The 24,491-nt window shown below is 41.9% G+C and overlaps 1 protein-coding gene across 1 annotated transcript in view; it reads left to right on the top strand.

Annotated features, from left to right (window-relative positions):
• CFAP61 (cilia and flagella associated protein 61) overlaps window positions 1-24,491 on the top strand; it is a 290,863-nt gene that overhangs the window by 149,366 nt on the left and 117,006 nt on the right. Inside the window, exon 17 of the mRNA XM_044918685.1 lies at window positions 19,775-19,902. Coding sequence (XP_044774620.1) covers window positions 19,775-19,902 — 128 coding nt within the window. The remainder of the gene's footprint in view (window positions 1-19,774; window positions 19,903-24,491) is intronic.

Below are 24,491 nucleotides of genomic sequence, written 5' to 3'. Positions count from 1 at the left end.
CTTTCTTTCTTTCTTTCTTTCTTTCTTTCTTTCTTTCTTTCTTTCTTCTTTCTTTCTTTCTCCACGCCCAGCATGGAGCCCAACACAGGACTTGAACTCATGACCCTGAGATCAAGACCTGGGCTGAGATCAAGAGTCGGACGCTTAACCAACTGAGCCACCCAGGCACGCCCAGGCATTGTCTATCACAAGTTTTAATTTGTAAGCAGGTCACAAATGATGTCTGATAGTGTCTTGTGGAATTATATATAATTGGCCACTATTTTAATTAGTTTACTAGACAGCCTCCTTCCCCACACACTGGGTCTGGGATCACTCTGTGTTGGTAGGACCCCCAGCTAGTGGCCCCCTGGGCCATGTGACTTCTAAAGCTCACCCCTCCCTTTGTGTCATCAATAGGGGAATAGACACACAGATAGATACACACCTGTGTGATCTGATTCACCCCAAAGGCAGGAGCAAATGCTAGATTCTGAAGGCATTTGGGTGGCTAGTTCAACTCTATGCCCAGTGCCCTGCCCATGACCTTGGTTCGTCATCCCTTTTATCTTGTCAGGTGTAGGCACCTGACTCTATTCTTCATGGGGATTTTTCTACCATTCCCCTCTCCCTATGTGTTTTGCTGTGTGGGAGCTGTTTGCTCTGGAGGATGCTGCCTAGGGCCCAAGAACCCTTGGCCCCTCTCAGGGAAGCCAGGCTGAGATCCAGTTTCCCTTGAGCATGAAGTGAGACAGGACATGAGCGGCTTGGCTTTTCTTTCCCAGCATGCTTGCCTTCTGGTGACCTGCCCCACTGGAGAGCAGATGGGGGATACAGCCCACCAAGGCCAAATTCCAAAAGAATCTCCAGGCTCTAAGTAATCAAATGCATCTTTTAAATTTTGTTTTTGTTATTTAATTAGGGTCTTATTTTAACTATGTAAAAATATGCATGCATATGACAAAAGCAGGAAGGAAATACATACAAACAAAAGTAGTTGTGCTGGTGTTAGAGGGAATTTAGAAAAAAGTTCTGAATATCATCCTTTGCAAAATAAAACATAGCAAAACATTAAATAATTCAATGAAACTATTCAATTGGTCTCATTATATTTCTCTGCAAATAAAAAATATGCTAAAAGTAAGAAAAATGAAGGTAAGTCAAGAGAAATGCTAATAAGAGTTAACATTTGTGTTTTATTTGAAAGGCACTCTTCCATATTCTTTATAAGAATGAGCTCATTTAATCCCCACAGGCACCCCTGGTCAAGGAGCTCTTTTTATTGATAAACCACATAGTTAGGTTTCAAGTCCATCTTCTCAAGTGCTTCTTATGAACCAACCTCTCTCCCTCTCCCTCTCTCTCTCCCTCCCCCACCGCCCCACACACGCACCATACAAACATTGTCCTAGAGAGTGCTGGAAGTCCAGGCATATGTATATGATACATAATCAACTCCCAGAGTACACGTGATTCTGCAGTCCTGTTCCTCACCCCTGCCTCCTCTCTCTAGGTTCTCCCCCAGAGCCAAGTGGATTTGTCCTTGTCTGAACTGGCTTCTCCACCCCAGCACATCACTTGTCTAGACTTTGATACACACTGGGGTTTGAATCTACCATTCATGGAATAACCTCTGCCCTGCCTGGACAGACTTCTCTGCCTAAACATGGGCCCAGGACCTGTTCTGCATCTCTGGTTAGGAAGTTCTGAGGTGGAGACTTAATTTATGTCATTTGAACTTCATATCAGTATTTATTGTGTGCTGACCATGGAGTGGGCCCTGCTCTTGGCCCTGGGGCTGCAACACTAAAGGGGACAAATTCCTGCCATGCTGGTGCCTATGTTGCAGTGAGAGAGGCACACAATGGACAGACAGACAGGACAGACAGACTCGTGCCAGGTGGTGGCAAGAAAAAAGACTGGGAGGGGATGGAGGATGGGGGGGGGGGTGGGGTGGGGAAAACTTCTCTGGTAAAGGTCATTTAAGCAAAGACCTGACCTGAGGGGGCAGAGGGGTGGTGGGAGGGCCAGGAAGAAGGAGCTGATTTCCCTTCTTCATACCTGTCTGAAACCTAGACAGTCCTTGGGCCTGACCCTTGCCCCCATGGGAGAACCGCCTCCACCTGGGCGCACTCTCATGGGCACACACCCAATGACACAGCACTGATACTTTGCCTTTGATTTCAGTTATTTTTTTTAAGATATTATTTATTTATTTGAGAGAAAGAGTGAGAGAGAGCACAAGCAGGGGGAGCTGCAGAGAGAGAGGGAGAAGCAGGTTCCCCACTGAGCAGGGAGCCCGATGCAGGGCTCGATCCCAGGACCCTGGGATCATGACCTGAGCCGAAGGCAGAGGCTCAACTGACTGAGGCACCCAGGTGCCCCTTCACAGTTATTTTAAATGAATTTCATGCAAGAAGCCCAACAGATGCAGTAAACGTTTCAAATTTTGTATTTAAACCTTCTTTTTCTTGTTAACCTTCCATAGTTTGCTCAAAGGCGAACCAGAGCTATATGGAGTTGTAACGCCCCTTGAAACAGTGACTTCTATTTTTTTAATAAAGGGGGGAAAAAACCCCACTCAGATAAGAGTTTAGAATTTCAGGTATCCAAATGTTTGGAAAAGGTTAAATATTTTACCTAGATGGCAGTTGGCCTCCTAGGAATTCCTGGGGAGGGCTTTGTATCTGTTTAAGAAAAAAAATGACAAAGTAACTGCTATTTTGAAGGCTTTACTTAACAGATGTGTAGAGTATAGAAATCTATGTATTATTAAATAATTCTTTATAATATGCTCAAGAATAAGCAATTTGTAAGCCTGTTTACGTTCTCGCCATCTGGGTGCATTCTGTCACCCATCTGTTTCATGTAATTATGTAATTATCAATATAAGGAAAGAATAGGTGATATAATTAACAAGAAAAACTGATCCACACTGAAGAGTAAGAATGACATGCATCTGTTGAATTGCTTTTTGTTTCTCTTCCTTCATTGTTAACTGTTTTTTCATTTCACAGTTGCATTCAGGCTGTCGGCTTGTATCACACCCTCAGGAGAGCTGTTTTTGCCATGGTGTGCTCTCACATGTGCATGCTCTCTCTTTCTCTCTCTCTCTCTCTCTCTCTCTCTCACACACACACACACACACACACACACTGACACACACACACACGGAGGCAGAGTGATTAATAAAGTATATGGGAGCTGACATAACTTTGAAAGAAACGAGCAAGGTCTTCTTGGTGTTATTCATTGATTCTCAACCACTGGGAGAGCCCTGATAGTCATTTCCAGAACACATAATATGACAGCTAGAACTCTAGGAAATATTTAAATTAATTAGTGACAGATGGAAGGACCAGGCCGGTGTGTGGCCCTCACACAGGATATTGGATAGAGAAACCGCTTTAGAAGAATTCCCCTACTTGGTACTTCTAGGCTCAAGGAATACGTGTTATTTCCTGATAGTACAACAATCCCAGTGGATTGGGTTAACTCCCACCCAATCCCAGTAGTTAGTCATGGGAGTCGTTCTAGCATGTAATGGATGAAAACGATGATGCCTCCCTGGTATTTATGGACAGCGATGCAGGGCAAGTGGCCACCCATTCTCTGTCTGCTTGGGCCAGGCCTGGATGCTCTCCCTCTGTGACTTGGGACCAGGAGAGGGGTGCACATGTGTGTATTCATGGGAGAGGGTGCATTGCAGGGATCTCTTCATTCCTGTTCTCCAGAGGATGGACGCTCTCCACAGGAGTTCTCCCTAACAACCGAGAAAGCCCTCACCTTAACCAAACCTTGGATTTCAGTTCTAAGGCACACAAAGAAGGGCAAACCCCTGACCCACTTAGATGTTACTGGAAATGAAGGCATTGAAATCTTCACACTTCCTTCCATTGATTCAAGATCATGAGCAGACCTCCTGACGTGCTGTGCAGAACATCTTGCCCCTCCTTCCAGGGATACCCCTCCGAGGGCTCTCTCCTCCGCTCCCTGTTCTGGGTGTGTGCATGGGAAGGGGAGGGAAATCCCAGTGCTGGGGGCCCATAAAAACTGCAGAATATCTCTCACCAAGGAGCTAAGCCTCACTCAGAAGCTGAGCTAGAAAATTCTAATTCAGTCATTTCTTGACTTCTGCCTAAAACTATGTTTTTAAAAACAGTGCCACACACCAAACATAGAGCTGGCTCGGTTTCCTCTTGCTAGGTGGTCATTTCACGTGTTAAGATGGTGGTGTTTTAACAACCTGTCCTCCTCGTTGCATCCCATGATAGGGCCTCTTGGGCACACTGTCTCAGGCCAGGCCTGGCTTGCTGGTTGACCTCCCACACAGGGAGGCTTGTGTAGGGGCAGCCCCTGACTTCCCACCTCCACGGTTCCGAGATCAGGAAGAAAATAAATAACTAGTTCCCACCTAGGTTCCTCTTTGTTCCTTTGAACAGTTTCCTTTGATAAATTCTCCATAAAGCGAATAACCATCCCCCCAGTCTGTTCGTATGTATTTTGAGTTATTACTTCTGTGGATTTTTTTTTAAGCCATGGATTCCCAATGAACAAATATATAAGAGAAAATCATTAGGCCCCCCGTAGGGAGAGTATTTTAAAGGAGTAAGTAATAGGGACAAATGTGGCCAGATTACTCGAGGGATTTGGTGGGTTTTGACTTAATACTTACTTATTTCCTTAATTCAAAGTTAAAATGATTTAATTGCAACCATACTGACTAATCCATTAAGGATTTTAAAGGGAAGAATGCCATCTGATTCCTAAAGAACCTTTCTTGTGTCATTTCTAGTTTTGAAAAGGTTTTAACAATGATTTTTTTCAAGAAACATTTCAGCTTATATTTTTTGAGTCTTTTTTTTTTTTCTAACAAAAGAGCATGGGGTGGTGGTACCTCATGATAAAATTATCATAAGAGGTATTTCCATATATATCACATTCAGCTAAAAAATAAAAATGAAAAAATCCTTGTATTTTATACCAAACCATATTAAAAATCATTAAAGCTTAGACTAAGTGGTTTTCATTTAACCCTCCAAAGTGGCATTAATTTTTCAAGTGGTAACTGTTGCTGAAGATGCTATTGTGCCCGTGTGATAAATGTTTAATGATTTGGTAGTACATGCATGGCTTAAAATCCATTATTTATTGCACCTTCGCTTGCCTGGCAAAGGTGACGATTTTATAGCCCCAGCAGTCATGCAAACACATTTATACCAAACCGATGACTGATAATAAATTTCCTTACTGTAAATGTCAGTGGGTTTCATGTGTTGCTGCCATTACATCTTGTTTGGAAGCCGAATGCTACACAGTTATGGGAGGCGCCAGATGGTGTCATTAACACGAACGCTGGGACTGTTTACCGCTGACGTGCATGTGAGAAATTAAAAGTGCAGGCCTGGCTTTGCAATGAAGCATGATGTCAGTGGTGCCCAGGTGTAAAGACAGGGTAATATGCTTGCCTATTCCCTTCCAGCCCACTGAGAGGGATTTTAGGGGATTTCTTTTTGAAAATAGTTTTGTGTTTGAATATAGAACAAGGTAAAGCAAAGGGGAACGTTCTCCCGAGGACTCCTGCTTGATTTTGTGTGTGTGGAGTCTCAAGGACCCCGAAAGCCACACCTACCATCCCATAGGTGGTTCCCACATAAGTGGCAAGCCCCTTCCAGGCATGGCAAGGCCTTTTGTACTAATTAATTACAGCAGGATTGTTATTGCTGTGTATGCGTGTGCGTGTGCGTGTGCGTGTGCGTGTGTGTGTGTGTGTGTGTGTGTGTTGTAATTTCAGATACTTAAATGCTTATTTGGGAGAAGTTTCTGTTGAGAGCATGGAATTAGCATTTCTAAAAAGTGTTGTCAAAATCATTAGGAATTGATTCAAAGAATGAGGAGAAGAAGGAAAGTGGAAATTTTCTGAACTAATTTCTTCCATGCAGTGGGCTCAAGAATTAGCAGTGGGACCAAGACTTTTACTTTCTCTGGTCCGATGTGAAGCATCTGAATGACTGAAATTAGCCTCCCGTGCTTTTTTAAAATGTATCTCTACTTTAATTGGGCAGTGGTCACTCCCATTTATTATTTGTCAGTTTCTTCCTGTGCGGTTTCTGCTTAGCTCCCTTCTTTTCAATTTCAAAAGAAGCTGGATTGTTGTCTTCCTTCCTCTTGAACCAAAAGGCTATCCCATTGATTCTGACCAAATTCCTTTGAACTTTGTTTTTAGCCTTAGCATTCTCCATAGGAATTTTCAGAAAGGCTTCTTCTCTCCAAACAATCACTGTGCATTGCTCTCACAAAAAAGCCGAGGGAACCTTTTGGTGTGCAGAGTTTTCAAGTCATGTGAAAAAGAATACAAACCATTGTTTGCATTGAGATGAAAGAGACAGACTTAATTTCTTCAGACTAACTCAGAGGTACAATTGGAATAATGAGCCTAATTGAAAGACTGAAAGTGTGCTTGAAGGCACACCTTCCAAATGAAAAAGAGGGTCAGGCATTTTAGCTTGCTCCTGGGACATGCAAGCATGTTGAAAATCACCAGGGGTGAAAATAAAGAAACCATAGGGAGACAGCATGATTGAAAAGCTGTATCTGGGAAACAGCACTCACTTGGGCAGAGGGGCTCAGGAAAATGACTCCTTTTCCTCTATGATTGTCATTTTCCTAATAAATGAACCAGAGGTCTAAACCAGCAGTGCAAATAGCCATGTATGAGACCTGAGCAAACAACCTCTCCCCTAGGAGAATGGAAAGTTCTCGTCTTATTCTGTGCCCAGAGGTGGGAGATTGCAGCACGAACACAGTTGGTCATGGGCTTTCTCTCCCAGCCTTCTCTCTTGACCCCGGCTCCGCCTCTCCCTTCCCTTCTGTGTCCGCCTCACCTCCTAGGTTGCCCAGGCAGGACCATTCTGCCTTCTCAGGACAGCCTCTGAAAATGCATTTATAGAGACTGATCTGTATTTCAGTGGGAGGTGTCACCCTTCCAGACCCTTATCCTGGCTTTTCCTTCTCATCCAGAAAGTTCTCTCCCTTGTCCATCTGGACATTCATTGATCCTTCTAAATCCAGCTCAGTTGGCACTTTCGCCAGAAAGACTTCCTTGCCATCCCAGACCACCCAAACGTCAGCTCCATCCAGAAATGCAGAATTGCCCAGCTCTGCACAGCCTATACTGCCAACCCACAGTATCATGAACTGAAGGAATGTGTGTTCTTCCCATCCACTAAATTTTGGATTGGTTTGTTACACAGCAATAGCTTCCTGACACACTACCCTTATCACTGCATTTTATATACTGTGTTTTATTTGTTTATAAGTCTGTCACCTGACTTAATGAGAATTAAAGATGGGAACCATGCCTCATTCTTACCTCAGCACATAGACCAGTGTTTGGCACATGATATGTATTTGTTGAGTTGACATTGTTGCATTAAGCTCTATGTTAAAGTTTTGATGGAAGAATTTCAGGCATCAGGATACTAAATGGGCTTATTCTGACGCCCTTGCAATTGTCCCAAATATCCAACTGCCTTCTCCACCAAGTTAGACTGGCTTTGCTGCTAGAATATTGATTTCATACAAATACTTTTTCCAGTTACTTCTCTGACTGGGGGACATGACACTGTGACATTGTAACTCTCTGCTATGTATTTGTAAGTTGCTTCAATAGGAATAAGGGCAGATTCCAGTCTACTTCCAGGATATTAAATGCAAAATATTGTCAAGCATTTCAACTGTTTGGGCATCCCTGATAAGCCAAATGTCCCACCCTTTATGATGTGGGATGGAAAGAGAAGTATGACCTGAAGACCTATTTCTTTAAGCAAGTAGCATTCAGATAGATGATACCCCATATATTCTCCATAAACCTTACTCTTACTTTTTTAGAAAGGGAAAATAACCAATGATACAACTTCTTCTTTTTTTTTTGAAATTAACAAAAATCTCAAGAAAGTAAACTTATCACAGATTATTTCATATATTTCTCTGATTCCTTACATAATTATTAAGACACTCAGAGTCAAATTCTATATTATAAACACATACATACATGCATTTTTAATTTCATGCCTGGAGGACCATTTTTATTTTCAGGTGCCTGTAGGAGAATGCCATCATTTCAGAAGGGTATAATTTAACAGGAAGAGTGCCCTCCATCTCTTTTGAATTTAAGTGTTTGCAAAGCCTTTGAGGCCATACCTTCATTTTATTTGATCACAAGTGGGTCTTTCATGGGGGATATAGAAATTGAGAATGATTAAGCAGCAATGAAGTTTTTCAAGAGATACATGTGTAACGTATTAGTAATTTGTCCTTTGAGAACAATACAAAGTCAGGTCATTGATCCCACAAACCATTTCCCTGCCATGGATTTGCTTCATTCCTGCCTTTCCCTCTGTATTCACACTAGAGAAGTCATTTCTTCAGTTTGTGGGTGACACTGTATTGAAGATGATACCTGGAGTGTCGAGTAGTGGAAACATGCCAGACGGGATTCAATGAGTGTGATGCAGAGGCTCCAAGGACATTTTTAAACGCTTGCCTCCCGGTAGGAAGGGAGGGACATGGAGCCATCTGAGTTATCTTGGTACACGTGCCAGCATTCGGACATTGGGGATCAGTGAATCTGTGTCTCTGAAAAGCCAACAATGGATCTCCCTTGCCAGTGCTCATGTATGCATCAAAGCAATCATACTTGTAATGATTTTGTGAGTGGCTTGTTCAGGGCAGTTCCTTAATTAAAAACAAGTGGGTTAGCAACCAAGTGGGATTTATCCCTGGGCTGCAAGGTTGGTTCAACATCCGCAAATCAATCAACATGATACAATACATTAACAAAAGAAAGAACAAGAATCATATGATCCTCTCAATAGATGCAGAAAAAGCATTTGACAAAGTACAGCATCCTTTCTTGATCAAAACTCTTCAGAGTATAGGGATCGAGGGTACATACCTCAATATCATAAAAGCCATCTATGAAAAACCTACAGCGAATATCATTCTCAATGGGGAAAAACTGAGAGCTTTCCCCCTAAGGTCAGGAACGCGGCAGGGATGTCCACTATCACCACTGCTATTCAACATAGCATTAGAAGTCCTAGCCACAGCAATCAGACAACAAAAAGAAATCAAAGGCATCCAGATCGGTAAAGAAGAAGTCAAACTCTCACTTTCCAGATGATATGATACTTTATGTGGAAAACCCAAAAGACTCCACCCCAAAACTGCTAGAACTCATACAGGAATTCAGTAAAGTGGCAGGATATAAAATCAATGCCGAGAAATCAGTGGCATTCCTATACACCAACAACAAGACAGAAGAAAGAGAAATTAAGGAGTCGATCCCATTTACAATTGCACCCAAAACCATAAGATACCTGGGAATAAATCTAACCAAAGAGGCAAAGGATCTGTACTCAGAAAACTATAAAATACTCATGAAAGAAATTGAGGAAGACACAAAGAAATGGAAAACGTTCCATGCTCATGGATTGGAAGAACAAATATTGTGAAGATGTCAATGCTACCTAGAGCAATCTACACGTTCAATGCAATCCCCATCAAAATACCATCCACGTTTTTCAAAGAAATGGAACAAATAATCCTAAAATTTGTATGGAACCAGAAAAGACCCCGCATAGCCAGAGGAATGTTGAAAAAGAAAAGCAAAGCTGGCGGCATCACAATTCCGGACTTCCAGCTCTATTACAAAGCTGTCATCATCAAGACAGTATGGTACTGGCACAAAAACAGACACATAGATCAATGGAACAGAATAGAGAGCCCAGAAATGGACCCTCAACTCTATGGTCAACTCATCTTCGACAAAGCAGGAAAGAATGTCCAATGGAAAAAAGACAGTCTCTTCAACAAATGGTGTTGGGAAAATTGGACAGCCATATGCAGAAGAATGAAACTGGACCATTTCCTTACACCACACACAAAAACAGACTCCAAATGGTTGAAAGACCTCAATGTGAGACAGGAGTCCATCCAAATCCTAAAGGAGAACACAGGCAGCAACCTCTTCGACCTCAGCCGCGGCAACTTCTTCATAGAAACATTGCCAAAGGCAAGGGAAGCAAGGGCAAAAAGAACTATTGGGACTTCATCAAGATAAAAAGCTTTTGCACAGCAAAAGAAACAGTCCACAAAACCAAAAGACAACCTACAGAATGGGAGAAGATATTTGCAAATGACATATCAGATAAAGGGCTAGTATCCAAAATCTATAAAGAACTTATCAAACTCAACATCCAAAGAACAAATGATCCAATCAAGAAATGGGCAGAAGACATGAACAGACATTTTTCCAAAGAAGACATCCAAATGGCCAACAGACACATGAAAAAGTGCTCAACATCACTCAGCATCAGGGAAATCCAAATCAAAACCTCAATGAGATACCACCTCACATTAGTCAGAATGGCTAAAATGAACAAGTCAGGAAACGACAGATGTTGGTGGGGATGCGGAGAAAGGGGAACCCTCCTACACTGTTGGTGGGAATGCAAGCTGGTGCAGCCACTCTGGCAAACAGTATGGAGATTCCTCAAAAAGTTGAAAATAGAGCTACCATACGATCCAGCAATTGCAGTACTGGGTGTTTACCCTAAAGATACAAATGTAGGGATCTGAAGGGGTACGTGCACCCCGATATTTATAGCAGCAATGTCCACAATAGCCAAACTGTGGAAAGAGCCAAGATGTCCGTTGATAGATGAATGGATAAAGAAGAAGTGGTATATATATACAATGGAATATTATGCAGCCATCAAAAGGAATGAGATCTTGCCATTTGCAATGACGTGGATGGAACTGGAGGGTGTTATGCTGAGCGAAATAAGTCAATCAGAGAAAGACATGTATCATATGACCTCACTGATATGAGGAATTCTTAATCTCAGGAAACAAACTGAGGGTTGCTGGAGTGGGGGGTCGGGTGGGAGGGATGGGGTGACTGGGTGATAGACACTGGAGAGGGTATGTGCTATGGTGAGTGCTGTGAATTGTGCAAGACTATTGAATCACAGATATGTACCTCTGAAACAAATAATACATTATATGTTAAGAAAAAAAAAAAGAAGAAGAGAGCAGGAGGGGAAGAATGAAGGGGGGGAAATCGGAGGGGGAGACGAACCATGAGAGATGATGGACTCTGAAAAACAAACTGAGGGTTCTAGAGGGGAGGGGGGTGGGAGAATGGGTTAGCCTGGTGATGGGTATTAAAGAGGGCACGTTCTGCATGGAACACTGGGTGTTATGCACAAACAATGAATCATGGAACACTACATCAAAAACTAATGATGTAATGTATGGTGATTAACATAACAATAAAAAATTAAAAAAAAATTGAGAACATTTAAAAAAAATTTTTAAAAAGTGAGTTAGTCACTTTATCAAATCTAAGGCGCCATCATTTATAAGGTGTACCTTTATTTTATGTACCATGAAGAAAAATAAAAGTGGCAAATTAAGCTGTGACACAATATTTTAAGAGAGAAATTCTCTTCCATCCTGTTTAAGCTACTGTTTTCTGTTTTGGCCGGGTTTTCTGTTGTATGCAGTCAAGCCCAACCCTAACTGATACAGGAATCCTCTTTCTTCGGCTAGGATTCAATCTCTGTGGGAGTATGCCACAAGAATCTTTTATACTCCCCCTGTTTGCCCAGGATAATGGGAAAAATGTAAACAACAGAATATGAATCAGTCATATAAGTCTTATTGCTTTGAAATTTCTTTCAACTATTCAGAGAGGAGAGGCAATTTACATTCCCTTCAATTGCACTGTTTCCTATGTGAAGGGAATAAAACTTTTGCATGTGTCTCAGTAACAAAATGTAACACAGGTATCTCCTTGTGGGTATCTGTCATCCTTTATTTGCTCCTATAAAGCACTTGATTGTTGCATTGCAAGGAAATATGGAATTACAGCTATTCCTCCAATGACTAATATTTGCTTCACTAATATCAAATTTGCACCCCGCTGTTCAGTCTCAGGGCCTTTGTGGGAACACAATAAGTGCTCATTTTAATGCCAAATCATGCTGTAATCTTTCTGAAAACATCGTCAGTAGCAGTTAAACTCAACACATGGTGTACACATAATGCAGAGGACTCTCCAGAAGTGAGGCCAATGAATAGCCATGACCAAGCCACCCACGTTCAGGAAGGGAATTACATCACTGCTGCTGCCTGGCTGACTGCAACGGTTAAAATGACATTGATGTGAGGTTGATTTCAGGGATGCCAATGTGTGAGAAAGGTGTGCAACCTAGAATCAATGAAATCCGGTCAAGTCATTCAACTCAGCGTCCCAAACACTTTTCTTTTCTAATATAAATGTATAAGAATGGTCACAAGTGAGTGTCAGAGGGTGTCAACAATTTTAACTTTTTATAATGTTTGCACAATAGTGATAATATCCAGGTGAGAAATAAGAGTGTATGAAGGATTGGTACAGAGGGAATTGATAAGAGAAATACAAGAGAAATGCAAGTTGAAGGAATTTACTCAGTGAATTATAGTGGTTTCAGGAACTATGGCAAAGACCACTAGTTGCCCCCAATAGCCATTCCTCGTGTTTAGCCTTAATAATGGAACTTCAATTTTATTCAAGGCAGCATTGCACCCAACTAAGATTATTTCCCACTCTTCCTTGCATCAGGCATGACCATCTGACTCAGCGTTGGCCACTGAGATGGAGGTAGAAATAGTTGGAATGAGAATTCTGGGAGTCTGCTTAAAGGGAGTGGCTCAGCTAGGAGGAAGCCTCCTTTTTTCTTCTTTCCTCCCTTCTTTCTGCTGCCTGGAATGAGGATCTGATGTCTGATCTCCAGCAGCCATCCTGGGACATCTGTGAGGATGGAAGCCTTGCACTGGGATGGGAGTTAGGCAGGGAGAAGTCTGGGTCTTTGATAAGTTTATGGCACCTGCCTCAATAACCCTGGACTATACATATTTCCAGATTTCCTTTGCATAAACGAGAAATTCTCTTCCGTCCTGTTTAAGCTACTGTTTTCTGTTTCGGCTGGGTTTTCTGCTGTATGCAGTCAAGCCCAACCCTAACTGATACAGGAATCCTCTTTCTTTGGCTAGGATTCAATCTCTGTGGGAGTATGCCACAAGAATCTTTTATACTCCCCCTGTTTGCCCAGGATAATGGGAAAAATGTAAAGGAATTAAAGGCATATGGTTCTTTAAATAACAATTCTTCATGGGTAGTATAATACTAATAAGTCTGCAGAGGCAAAAGTAGTGCCTTATTCACTTCCCAACTATTTCATGAGCACCTAGAGTGTACCTGGAGCAGATCCTGCACTAACCACAGCCCACCCTGCCCACATAGCACAATTTGCTCTAGCTCATGTGACGAATGCAAGCCAGAAAGTGTCCTTGGGTCATCATTGATCTCAGCAGATGCCATAGGCAGAACAGCTCGCATTTTTCTGGAGTGCTGGGGCTACGAAAAATATTGGAAAGCAAGGCTCAAAATCATGGCATCTTCTTCACAGCCTCCTCTTGTTCTCCCAGGACAGCGGCCTCAGTGTTCCTATCATACTCTTGAGCCCTTGTAATGATTTTAGCGGAAAGGCTTTTCAAAATTGTATTTTGTATCTGTGGAAGTGATCTCTAACTTAATAGTTCTCTCTTATATGTCTGTACCTCTCTGTCCCTTCTTTATTTGGTAAATATTGCAATACTTTGCCCCAAAGAGCTCAACTTGTAAACTTGGGACTTTGAAACTGACATGGATATCAATCTGTCATTTGTTTTGATCCAATTGGGAAACAGAGGGCCTCTCAAAAAGAAAAAAGAATGGAGAAGCATAAGGAAAAAATTACATTTATAAAGAAAAAGTGGGCTTATTAAGAATTTCAGAAATTGTATTCCTAATGGCTTTGAATCTCTCCATCTTCCATTTTCTTGCATGGACAGAGCTCCCTTTGAAGTCTTTGGAAGCTTTCTGTAAGAAAAAATATATATACATGGGTGTGGAGCTGAAAATTGAGCTCATTGTTTTGCCCTTTTAAAATGTGTTTTTCGAAGATTTGCCTTTCATATTGCAGATGGGAGAGAGGATGTGCAATTTTACCTTGTGTAACATCTTTGCCTGAAAAGCTCGAAGTATTTGTAGTCGTTGTTTAATGAATAGTTCCCATGTTTGCCTGCTGAGGAAGGCAGAGGTTTGTGTAATTTACTTCCATTTTACACCTGAGGAAACTGATATTTAAGGAAAAGAGGCTCAGAATTTCAACCAGTAGCAGAATTAAGAAAACAAGCCCAAACCTTGCCACTGGGCTAATGGTGCCCAGTCTAATGATCCCGGAGGTTGAAGGTAACCAACAAATGAAATGGTATCATTAGAAAAAAATCACCATAGATATTGTCATGTTCCATTTTAGTATGAACCTTGCATTTATTATGTAGGATCATTTATATTTATGTTGACTGCTTCCTAGTTTATTGGCCTATTTGTAATTTTAGTAACTTCTGATTTTGGATCTATTACTGAAATTGAGTTTCAGTAATGCTTTTGTACTCATTCTAGCTCATTCTAAGTGCATCAGAGAAACCAAACCAGATGTGGAAACACAGAACTAAGGTCTGTGTATATCAGGGAAAATTACATTTTGACCAATATTTTGTATACACAAAACAGTTAACAAACATGCATACAACTCAAAACTATGTATTTAAGGTCTCTTGGTAAAGGTATGTGAATCAGGGCATCAATTCAACTGACTGTGTACATCAATATTATTTCTACTAAAAAGATCCAATTTAATGACAAGTAGTTCTAATTATATCTAAATCACTTGTTTGCTCATTTAAGCAACTGGCAAAGAACCAGCTAAAATAATTTGAAACAGTGGAAATTATGTCAACACTCTTTAACAAGGGCTCATGCAAAAGTTAATGTATCCATTCTTTTGCCATTTATTAAATCTCCAAAAAGATATATGGCAGGAATAATTCAGATAAAATAAGCAAAACAAAACCCAAATGAAACAAATGCCTCAAAAAGCAAAGATGTAGTTCCTGACCTCAGGAAGCAAACAGTCTAAGTGGAGGGCAGTGAAAAAACCAACTAAATTAACAAGAGCAACCAAATCTCCTCTAGTGGCTCATTCACTTATAAGTCTTCTGTTTCAGAAGCTCACAGGAAATTACAGATAAATAGGTTATGACTTAATCTTGTGCCCAGTTCTGTTCCGTTTTCTTATCTCAACTCCTGTCCCTCTCCACCTGACCTTTGTTGTCATTCCCTCTCTCTTCAATCTCAGCTGTAGAATTTTCTAACAGGGATATCCTATAATATCATTCTTTCTTCTCCTGTCTGGGATTGAACTGAAGGTCTGCATTTTAAACGCATTAGGAGATTCATTGTCAATTTCAAGGAACACTTATTTTAGCCTTAGAAGGTCTGCTTACATACCATGATACCTGTTTTATTCCTTCTCACTGGGATACATGTTGATCTCTACATATAAAATCATCCCTTTGTCTGGGGTGCCTGGGTGGCTCAATTAATTAAGCATCTGACTCTTGATTTCCGCTCAGGTCATGATCTCAGGGTCATAAGATTGAGCCCTGTGTCAGACTCTATGCACAGGGAGGAGTCTGCTTGAGGATTCTCTCTCTCCTTCTGCCCCTTCCCCTGCTCTCTCTCTCACTCTCTCTCTCTCAAATAAATAAATAAATCTGAAAAAAATAAAAGTATCCATTTTTCTAAAAATGCTAACTTAGTGTCATTAGAAAAATAAGAATTATATGTGTCTTCCCAAGACATGGAGGTTAGAATCTATTTTCTCCCCCATATTGTCACTGGTTTGGTATGTAGTTAAATGGCTTACAGAATTTCATCTCTTTTATCTTTGAAATAACTTACTATCACAAGGCACACCTAATTTCTGTCTATAAAATATGAGTCAGTAGAGAAAGCTTTCTTTTACTTCATGATTAAGGAAATAAAAAACAAAAATAAGAAACTAGGTATCCAATGTGTGGGACATTTTTGGTAGATATTCAGACCAAGAAAAGGAAGACCTGGCTTGATTTAAAGGATCTTACATACCTGGTGGTATTGTTTATTTTTTCCCCTGATGATGAAAACCTGTAGTTTGAAGGAATAGAAAGGAAGGAAATATTCTGCTTTCCTCCAAAAGTGACTTGTACTCCTGCTTATGGGCAAAATAAAGCCTTTATAAAGCAGCTGAAGGTGTCTTCATTTGCAGTTGTCACTGAAAGATATTTCCAGCCTGGGAAGAATTTTTTTCAAGGTATTTAAAAACCATCTATCCTAACAAAAGAAAAATGTGGGTTTTTCAGGTCACTTCATCATACCTGGTGATGAATATGTTTTTAATTAAAGCCTGCACACAACATTGGTTTACTGAAGATCATTGTGATGCCCGATCACTCTCCTGAGACACCCACCATCATTGGTACTGATGGCTAACTCTTGACACCCCGAGGCCACTTTGTGTATTCAGCAGTTAGAAAGGTGATTTCTGAGGCCTGGCAGCTGTTGGTGTTAAAGCTATTGTGTGGGAAACAAAAGCCATTCTGTTCTGTTCCCCAGCAGCCTTTGCATCATTGATACAAGAGCTGTTTCATAAATGGGGTCTAATTCTTTACCAGGGAATTTCATTACTGCCTATGCTTCAGTGTTTGCGTGCGCTTCCGGATAGCAGAGGGGAATGTCTGAACATACCTCCTACGGGAGGAATCTTGGAGTTCTGACCTCTGTTAAGATGCTGGCATTTTAAGTCTGTTAATTAGACCTGTGATCAGATGCCATCATACCAACATCTATGTTTCCAGTCTTCCCCGCTGTAAACCACCAGACCCAAGGCTGGCTAGAGTGAATCAGCTGCCACCCTGCTCGTCTTGGAAATTAATCAGAACACAGTACATGGTGGCACCCACAGATACCAGAATTAACTACTTTTCCCAAAAAATTCCTCCTTTACATGACTTGGGAAATTCTCGTAGAGCAGATTAGGGTGATATTTATTTGAAGAACAGACATTTTTTTCACCCAAACGATACATTCATCATTGTCATTTAGAAAATGTGTCAGCTTAGGGAATTTTCAGTTGCATATAAAAGAAACAAACTGTTCTAAACAACCAAGGAAACGGGGTGGGCTGCGTCATTCTCCCCAGCTATTCCTCCCTCCCTGGGCTGTGCCCTTGCTGGGTGCCTTTGAGGTTCCTCCCACGACAGGCGAGTCTACTTCCCCATCTTGTGGGTGGTGGGCTCAGCCACATGACTTGCTTTGGCCAGGCTGACGAAGTATTGCTTCTTCTCACTTTTTGCACTCTACCATTGCCAGCTATCTCTCATCAAAATGAAGGTAAGAGACATGTGAGGCCAAGTTGGAGCCATAGCCAGCTGAAACCAGCCGTCAACAATGTACTTCAGCTGACCCAGAGATGCATGAGTGAGAACAAATGACAACTGTTTTAAGCCAGTGCCTTTTGTGGTGGTTTGTTATGCAGCACCACTGTGGCGATAGCTCACTGGTATTTGTCGCTCATATAACTGAACACTCCGAAGGTAGCATGGGCTCCAGGTAGTTGGAAAGGAATTCCTCTTCCACTTCTCTGTGATTCTCTTGAGGCTTCAACCAGGATGGTTTCCTTCTTGGTGGAATGATGACCATACCATTTCAGGCTTCACATCAATACCCCAGTACTATCTAGAAGGCAAGAGGTTTCTCTTTTTCAACCATCATATAAAAGTCCTGGGCTTACTCTGGAAGATAGTATGGAGTTCCCTCAGAAAGTTAAAAATAGAACTACCCTATTATCCAGCAATTGCACTATTAGGTATTTACCCAAAGGATATAAAAATACAGCTTCGAAAGGGGTACCTGCACCCTGATGTTTATAGCAGCATTATCAAAAATAGCCAAACTGGAAAGGGCCCAAATGTCCATCAACTGATGAATGGGTAACGAAGAGGTGGTGTATATATATAATGGAATATTATAGTAATATAATGGAATATTACTCAGCCATCAAAAAGAATGAAATCTTGCCATTCACCACGACATGGATGGAGCTAGATTGTATTATTCTAAGTGAAATAAGTCAATCGGAGAAAGAGAGATACTGTATGATTTCACCCATATGTGGAATTTAAGAAACAAAACAGATGAACATATGGGAGGGGGGAAAAAGAAAAAAGAGAGAAAGAAACAAACCATAAAAGACTCTTAAAGACAGAGAACAAACTGAGGGGTGATGGTGGGGAGCGGGTGGGGGATGGGCTAGATGGGTGATGGGTATTAAGGAGGACACTTGATATAATGAGCACTGGGTGTTGTATGTAAGTGATGAATCCCTGAATTCTACTCCAGAGACCAACACTGCATGTATGTTAACTAACTAGAATTTAAATAACAATTTGGGGAAAAGGAAGTCCTAGGCTTCACGCTGATTAAGCCAACACAGGTCATGTGTCTATCCTGGGCCAATTGTTGAATAAGGAGGGTGGGATTGTGCGACTTGGCTTATGTCAGTCAGCGTCCCCTCTTAAAGATGGAGGCAAGCTCAATCTCTTCCAAAATCCATGGTGTGCCTCATTAAAGGTGGGAACATGCTGAGAGGCATTTTATTCCAGCAGCATTCATTATGGAGAATCTAAAATCTCCAAACATTACATTACATTATTTGGGTCAAGCACCGGAATGTGCTTTACATAGAACTTTACCATTAGCCCATTGGACTCCCAAACTCCTAGTAACTCAGGATTTTAAGAAAATGCAAGATATATTTGGTCTATTGGAATTGGAAGATCTCTGAGCTGTAGGATGAATTAATGCTAATGTGATGAGAATTTAACCAAGTTTGGTGCATTGGTATGGATGTCATTCCACTGCATTCTGGCCTCCGTTGTTTCTGATGAGAAGTCAGCTGCGGTTCTTCCAGACACAGAGTAAGCTTCAAATAAAAATGTGTGTTGAATTAATGAATTAAAAATAGAACCATGGTCTTCTGACACAATCTAACATTCTTTCAAGAATACCCCACCATTGCTTTGTAAAACCTTGCTTTGTACCTTTACTGCTTCTACTGAAGCCTCTGCAGGAAAGTGACTCAAACAAATCAACTCAGATACGTTTTCCAAACATGGACATTAAAATGATCACCAAGTATTTTTTCTGCTTCTAAGAGTCCTCCCTGACCTCAGATCATCTACAAGATTGAATAACCCTTATCAGCTAACATGTTTTTGTCATTCAACTAAGGTTTGTCATTTTACAAATATTACTGAACCCCTGTGCTCAAGGCACTATGTTAAGTAGTGTGACGGATGCAGAATGGAAAGAGTTAATACTTGCCTTAAATTACCCAACAATTGTAATCTAATTGTTGTTCAAGTTTTCAAGGTAATCTTGGAGAGAAGGACCTTTCATGAAACTCCAGATTCTCCAGGAGCAACTTGTCTGTCTTCTTGTGGGATTATTTTTACCTTATTGTTTCTAATCATAAAGGGCCTCAGTTCTATAGGAAACATCCATCAGCAATAAGGCAAAAATGATGTAAACCAAGCATCTTGATGTGACCCAGACCAGGTCTTAGGTATATTCCCAAATTCTTACATTAATGTCTTAAAAGTACCTTTCCATAAATGTCACCATGGCTATGCATGGGCACTGTTCAGTCTGATTTGCGGGCAATGTCCTGGTTAAATAACTCTACATAATTGCCAGTCTGGGAGTGCAGACTCAGCTACATTTTCTTCAAGTCTCTCTTTCTCTTTTTATCTTTTATTCCAGTTGAGTTATGCCTTGAACCATACGAACAGAAAACTGACACTGGAACCTAAAATAACTGTGAATGCCAAGATTGTTGTGGTTGGTGCATCCAATGTTGGAATTTCCTTCCTAGAGACATTGGTATTTTGGTGAGTTATTTTACTTTATTTCTTTGTTTTTAAAGGGGCTCTTCTCTTCTACACCTGAGATGGTTTTTTGAAAGAAAAGACCTGAGTTTTTTTGTCACCCCACACACCCTGCCTAGGTGGATTAATGAGTCAATGAAATATTCTACACCAAGGGTTGGCAAACTATAGCCCCTGGGTCAAATGTGGCTTTCTACCTGCATTTGTAAATAAAGCTTTATTGGAAGACAGTCACAGTTATTTATATGTTGTCTCTGTTTTCTTGCTACAATGGCAGATTTGAGAGGCTGTAACAGAGGCTGTTTAGCCTGCAGTGCCTAAAATATGTACACTCTGACCCTTTCCAGAAGTTTGCCAATCCCAATCTATACTAGTGTTTCCCTTATTGGCTGAATCATAAGAATCACCTGGAGCATTTGTTAAAGAGGTAGATTCCCAGCCCCAGCACCAGACATACAAAATCAGAATCTTCCAGGGATGGCTCTGGGACTCTATATTTTAGTGGGTGCTTCATATAGTCAGGCAGGTTTGGGAACCAGTTTTGACATTGCATATCACAAATAGGCTTTCAGAAATGGCAGATGGGCCAGGACCTTTCTTTCAGCCCTTGCATTTTGAGTACCAGGGAACAGAGGAAAATCCCACAGGGAAGACTGAGGCCCGTGCGTCTCTCCAGTGCTGTTCTGTTACCCTCACAGCACTAAACAGGTTTCCTTTCAGAGCCCATTTTCCTGATAAGGGGATTCCCAAGGGTTCTCAGCTTCCCCTGAGTAGCTCTCCATCTGCTCACTGAATTTCATCCCCTCCCTGACAGGAAGAGCCCTAGATTACTGTCCCAGAACTTGGGTTCATGGTCTGGCATCACCACCACCTGACATGGAACCCTAGATGTGTTGCTTCACTTCTCTCAGACTTGGTTTCCTCATTTATTTATTTATTTTTTAAAGTCTCACGGATGTCTTAAAAGACCCTGGCTTTGGAGAACTACAGACTCCTGAATCAAAAGAGTCCAGTTTTTTCTAAATCTTTTGCTCAGGATCACATGAGAAATTTTAGCTCCTGTTCAAAACTATAGGTGCTAAGAGATAAGCAGAAGATGGGAAAAAACAGCCTCCTTCCCCTAACTCCTTCAGAAGCCAACAAAGGTACCAGCCCAAGTGTGAGGCCTTGTGAGGGGTTAGACAAGGAAAGGGAGGGAGGAAATGACCCCTAACAGGTGTTTGTCCCTGGTTGATAAGGAGACGAGCTAGCCCTGCAGGGTTACTTTGCTCATTTGACATCACATTAACCAGATAAAGATTTTTTTTTTTTTCACCCTCCAGCCAGTTTGTTCAATTATCCGGAACATATCCCTAGTTAATCAGAAGTAAGTCATATGTCATTATTGAAATCAGCAACAGAGCTCACATGCTTTAAATATTGTAGTCAGTCTATAGCAATCTTTCATTGCAAGAAAGAAAGAATGAGAAGCACCTGGGAATATCCATTTTTGCATGTACACCACACTACAGTTTGAGGGCTCTCCTCGTTCTGAGGGGTCTCTTCTCTAAGACTCCAAACAGCAAGTCATATGCGACCATTTCTGAATGATGAATTATCGGTGAGGACTTGTGAAATAATAATAGTCAAGAAGTTAGCAAAAACAGGTCTGAAATCTTCGTTCACCTACATAGTCATTATGTCTTATTTTAAATGATTACATGAAGATATATACATATAATTTTCTTTTTGTGGAATCAACTTAGATTTAATAAAGACAAGTAGAAATTTGGATATAAGTACTTGCTTGGTTAAATTCCTCAATCAGACAGACCTTTTTAAAGCATTTTAAAGTACTCGTAGTTCTCTGTCATCATTACGCAGATTACAGACGCTAAAAATAGACTGGTATCAGTTTACGGATCTTGAATCCTTCACAGAGGAAATAGTTTTCTCATTATTTTCCCTAATTATTTTAAATTAGCAATCACCATAGTAACCTACTGCATATTTTACTTTACCAGCTTAACTGCTATTTGAACTAGATGTTATAAATGATTTGACCTGAAATGAAATGGAAATGATCACCAAACATTGACCCCCAGTGAGGATGAAACCCACATTTTGGAGGCAAGATTTAGAAAAATTGCCCTCCTGATGTTTCCACATGGCCATATCAGACTCAACTGGGGCACTGTGGTTCCCGGAAAGCCCACATGAGGCCCAGTACAGCAACCTCTTTTTCCAGAAAATCTGGTAGTCCTGTCATCTGGTGACAAAACAGACAACTCTTTGTCCTCATATTATGTACATGCCAAAAAAATTACAAAGCATTTGTCCTCTTCAAAGGACACCAAAAGCAGTCCCTGCATAAGATCTCTTCTTCCCTTGTGATACCCTTCTTTCCTCAAGTGCTAAGGTGCTACTGGGGCAGCTAAGAGGATTTGCCCTAAGTCACCAACTAATCCAGTAGGATGCAGCTCCATGGGAGGGGGAATAGTGAGGGTGATGTTTTGATTTATTTATTTATTTTAGTGCAACATTCTATCTGGTCCTTAGCTGTTTGTTACCCATCCAGTTACATCTGCTTAGACACGCCTTCTTGTCTTTGGTTGTCAGGCCTGTGAGTCACCCTGCATCTTCTTGTCCTTTCTAGGGCAAGGCCTCCTGCGCCCCTCAGTTCCCAGTGACATGTGTGACAGGTGTTTTCCGAGGGACACATACCAGCATCCCTTGGGGTGCTCCCGCCCTCCCAGTCCTATTCAGTCCTCCAGTGCTGGGCTCAAGAGTGGCAGCCCTGCTCTCAGAGCTTCCTGCAATCCATCCACCCTCCTGCGGGGTGCTCCATCCTCCCAGTCCTATTCAGTCCTCCAGTGCTGGGCTCAAGAGTGGCAGCCCTGCTCTCAGAGCTTCCTGAATCTCCATGCACCCTCCTGTGGCTCCTGACCGGCTTTTGGAGGTGCACGGTAATTCAGCGTCAGGGTGAGGCTCAGCTAATTTGTCCCTCCACCCCTCTCCTGGGGGTCATGTGCGTTTGTCTTCTGAGAGTGCTGTGTCCAAGAAACTCTGAGAAGAGCTGAGAAGGAAGTGTTTTCGGGCCCCACACCCCACCCTATGGCCAGTGTGGGCTCTGGCCACAGGCGTCTTTTGGCCTTTCCCCATCACCTTCCCTGCCAGGGCATGGGCTCCCATGGTGATTACCAGGAGCTGAGCAGGGGACCAACAATAGGCATGGAGTAAGGGCCAGGGGAGCTTTCTTGGGGTAGGGATGAAGAGGAGGAAACCCCCGCTCATCCTGTGGTATAGACAGCAGTGAATTGGAGGGGAAAGGCAGCTCTTAAGACATTTTATTGTGGGGCGCCTGGGTGGCTCAGTCGTTGGGCGTCTGCCTTCGGCTCAGGTCATGATCCCGGGGTCCTGGGATCGAGTCCCGCATCGGGCTCCCTGCTCGGCGGGAAGCCTGCTTCTCACTCTCCCACTCCCCCTGCTTGTGTTCCTGCTCTCACTATCTCTCTCTCTGTCAAATAAATAAATAAAATCTTTAAAAAAAAAAAAAGACATTTTATTGTGAATCATCTAGGTTCTTTAGCATCCCAAGACATTTACATTATGGACCTGAACTATTTTTAAATTACAGTTCTCATGATTGATAGGTTGTGTTCATTTGACTGTTCCGGCTTTTTGGGACTGAAAGTTCTTGGCTTGAACAGTATAAGTATTTCATATACATTATCCTTCTCGGTACTGTTAGTAATAAGATTTGTCTAAAACTCCAATCATGGGAAAGAGCAGAAGGAACTTGGCGTCAGCCCCCCCTCTGCTGCCAACCTGTGCTATGGCCTGTCCTCCTCACTGTGCTGAGAGGGACATGGCAGGGACCCCCATGGTCCTGCCAGCCTGAAGGTGCTGTCACCCTAGGAACTCCACCATTCACATCTGAGGCCTAAAGGGAACTTCCTCTCCTGGATCAACAGCCGGGACTGGAGGTGAGCATCTATCATCTGTCAAGGAAACACTGTTTCCCAAAGAAAAGCTTTGCAGTGAAGTCTGAAAGCTCTTTTCAGAAAGCAGGAGGCCCTTTCCCACAAAACTTTAGGAAGTCATATTTTCACCAGTCACTTCCCGGACCAAGTCCAGCTCTGCTGAACTCCCTGAATGTCATGCTTTGACTACTTCAGGCTTTCCACTGAAGTACTACAAAATCATTTTTTAAAGAGAAATATAGAAATGCTATGCCAAAAAAAGGAGCAGATGGGGCACCTGGGTAGCTTCGTTGGGTAAGTGTTTGACTCTTGATTTCAGCTCAGGTTATGGTCTCAGGGTCGTGAGATCGAGCCCTGGGTCGGGCTCCGCGCTGGGTGTGGAGTCTGCTTAAGCTTATCTCTCTCCTTCTTTCTCTGCCCCTCCCCTGCTCACATGCGCTCTCTCCCTAAAAAAAAAAAAAAAAAGTCAGGAGCCAGGTCTATGAACTCATCTTCGTGTTTTGCATCCTTTTTACTCACAGTGTGGCCTGTGGAGCGGCAGCAATATGACAGTCACCTGGGAGCTCGCTAGCAATGCAGAACCACAGGCCCTGCCCCAGGAAGCGTCCCAAGTAGAGAGCGGTTCCCTCC

The sequence above is a fragment of the Neomonachus schauinslandi genome, chromosome 10 (genome assembly GCF_002201575.2).
Source record: "Neomonachus schauinslandi chromosome 10, ASM220157v2, whole genome shotgun sequence".
Classification (NCBI taxonomy): Eukaryota; Metazoa; Chordata; class Mammalia; order Carnivora; family Phocidae; genus Neomonachus; species Neomonachus schauinslandi.
The sequence above is the reverse complement of the archived record's forward strand: the minus strand, read 5'-3'. Positions and strand labels throughout refer to the sequence as shown.